Source organism: Zea mays, chromosome 2 (assembly GCF_902167145.1).
Source record: "Zea mays cultivar B73 chromosome 2, Zm-B73-REFERENCE-NAM-5.0, whole genome shotgun sequence".
NCBI classification, from domain to species: Eukaryota; Viridiplantae; Streptophyta; class Magnoliopsida; order Poales; family Poaceae; genus Zea; species Zea mays.
This window is the reverse complement of record NC_050097.1, coordinates 226,713,749-226,716,543: the sequence shown is the minus strand read 5'-3', so window position 1 is coordinate 226,716,543 and position 2,795 is coordinate 226,713,749. Positions and strand designations below refer to the sequence as shown.

At 49.8% G+C, this 2,795-nt stretch overlaps 1 protein-coding gene across 1 annotated transcript; it reads right to left on the bottom strand.

The window, feature by feature from the left end:
• Positions 1-1,743: 1,743 nt before the first annotated feature.
• On the bottom strand, positions 1,744-2,251 carry LOC100278086 (uncharacterized). The gene has a single exon (NM_001151478.2). The coding sequence runs from the start codon at positions 2,195-2,197 to the stop codon at positions 1,808-1,810; it is 390 nt and encodes a 129-aa protein (NP_001144950.1). The 5' UTR covers positions 2,198-2,251; the 3' UTR covers positions 1,744-1,807.
• Positions 2,252-2,795: the final 544 nt, after the last annotated feature.

Here is a 2,795-nt window from a genome sequence, read left to right as displayed (position 1 = left end):
TTTATTTAGATATATAGCACTAAGTTAGATATTATTTCTAACTATCTCGTTGGTTTTCGTTGCAGTCGGCGTCACATGGTGGCAGGCCTTGTTCCACCTTCTCGGCCTATGCTATGGCCCATAAGGGTAAGGCGACGTCCGACGTCACCTACAACCCGGATGACGGGCCCGAGTCCTACACCAACCCCGCCGTCTACAGCCGCCTCCATGACTACACCGCCATGGCGCAGGAGGTCCATGGCCCAGACTATGATCCGAGCACCGAGCCTATCGACCCCGAGGTGCTCATGAGGGTCGGAGGAGGCAAGAGACATGGGCGGTACTGGATTGCCGACGGGGCAATCGACTCGTCCTCCACTCCCACTCTGTCTCAGGTGAGAGCAAGGAGCACGGGCTCGAGCCCAGCCATTCGACCTCGGCACGACAGCTCACAGCATCGCATACAGCAACTCGAGGTTAGTGCTTCTGTAACTCGTCCTTCCTTTAGTTATATACCTAGTCTTTGAGTTACTATAACGTTGGCTTGTAATATTACAGACCCAACTAGAAGAGATGGAGGCGAGGATAATGGCGGAGCGGGCGGCGGCTGATCAGAGGATGGCGGAGATGTTCCAGTACATGCAGAGCCTTGGCGCCGCACAGGGCATCGCTCCGCCACCTCCATTGTTCCCCCCAGTTGACCCTACTGTCTTCCACACTCCTGTGAGTATCAATATTGTAGTTAGATGTTTGTAATGCATCTGGTATAACACATGCTATCTCTTCTCTGTGCAGGGCCAATCTGGGGCGGCATCCAACAACCCTCCGGAAGGGTTCAGCCCAACGCAACCCCGGCCAAACCGCCCACCTCCATGAGTCATTGTTTTAGACTTCAGAACTTATGTATAATACTTATGTTTCTGTTTGATACTTATGTGTGAGCTTGCGACGTTTGAGACTTATGTTTGTGTTTAATACTTGTGTTGAACACTTATGTTTGTGATGAATATTTATGTTTGTGGTCACGGTTTTATGTTTGTGTTGGCTATTTATGTCTGTGATGATATCTGTGATGTATATATGTGATATATATGTGATATCTTCTGTTTGTGTGGATGGAAAACAAAAAACAAATTAAAAAGGTACATACTGGTCACTTTGCCGAGTGTAACACTCGGCAAAGAGGCTCTTTGCCGAGTGTCTGGGTCATAACACTCGGCAAAGAGCACAGACCTGGGCACCGGCTTAGGTTCTTTGCCGAGTGTTATGTCGCTAGCACTCGGCAAAGAGGTCGTCTTTGCCGAGTGCCAATTGGGACACTCGGCAAAGAGCCTGACATGGGGACCCTCCCTGGCGGGCTCTTTGCCGAGTGTCCCTAACGGCACTCGGCAAAGACGACCTCTTTGCCGAGTGCTGCCAGGAGGACACTCGGCAAAGATATCTTCGTTGCCGAGTGTCGCCGTTGACACTCGGCAAAGCCGCCGTCTCCGTCAACCGGCGCCGTAACGAGCGCTTTTCTTTGCCGAGTGCTCCCTGACACTCGGCAAAGATCTTTGCCGAGTGCCCGAGAAAAAGTACTCGGCAAAGAAGTCTTTGCCGATGCACTTTTTGCCGAGCCTTCTTTGCCGAGTGTTACACTCGGCAAAGCCTTTGCCGAGTGTTTTTAAGGCTTCGCCGAGTGCTTCCGGCACTCGGCGAAGATGTTGATTCCGGTAGTGTATGCCTTTGCCATGATATCTCCATGCATAGCAAGACATATATATAAGGGAAACGCGGGTGTAGCTTATTTTATTAATTAAGACGTACTGTTATATAACGTCGTACGTCGTCACACCACCTCGAGGATTCCTCCGGCCACCGTCGTTTCCCAGCCATGGAAGCGCTTTTCACCCTCATCAACACCGGCACTCGCACGGCGGAGGCTGAGACCATAGCTCATGCACTGCTGTACGCAGATCTCTTTCCTTGCAGGGTCCTGGTGGTGCTGACACTTCATCTCGCAAAACTCTCTGCTAGGGTGATGGTGCTCCCGGCTATGGCACTCATCCACGCACTGCTGCCTCCTGGCCGGGTCGCTGTGATGCTGGCACTTGATGTCGCACATGTCTTTGCCGGCATCGGCGTGCCGGCCAAATGCGGTGGCTGGCAACAGCACGCCGGCGAGCAGGAGGAGCCACCAAACCCCTACTGCAACTCCACTCTTCCGGGCGAACCCCATTGCTATGCTCGCACTAGCTTGAGTAAGGTGGGAGAGGATGTGATGGATGGCAATAATGGAGGTGAGGCCGCGAGGGCATTTTATAGTGCTCTCGCACGAGCATTAGATACTCCTATATATATTTGCATAATAAAATAAAGCAAAGGTAGGTTGGATAGCTACATGCATGGCTGGCCCGTGTAGAGAGCAGGTCATACGCTGCATGCACACGGCACGTGCACAAGATGATTGTTGTTATGTTCATCATTTGTTCTCGATCGGTCACCTCCGAGGGTCCGTCCAATTCATGCTGGACAACCGTATTGTGACACGAGATTTTGTCGGGACAACAATTAATTTTATTGAATGGATGGACTCGTGGAGTAGTTCGTGAATGTAACATATATCTACTCTAAAGATTTGCATGCTCAACCTCTGCTAGATCATATATAAGATTCAAACAATAAAACACACCACCAGATGAAATTATGTTTTTTTTCCTTCTTTTTGCACTGATTTTTACTTTCGGTATTTAAAACCCAACATCTGAATTAGTAGGAGTAGTTTTTTTTTTGTAGTTTAATTGCGACAGTTTTTTTTCCAAATTAGGGATTGGGCA

Bases quoted from the DNA above. Each gene is read 5' to 3' on its own strand.
- LOC100278086 (NM_001151478.2), bottom strand. From the start codon at position 2,197: ATGGGGTTCGCCCGGAAGAGTGGAGTTGCAGTAGGGGTTTGGTGGCTC.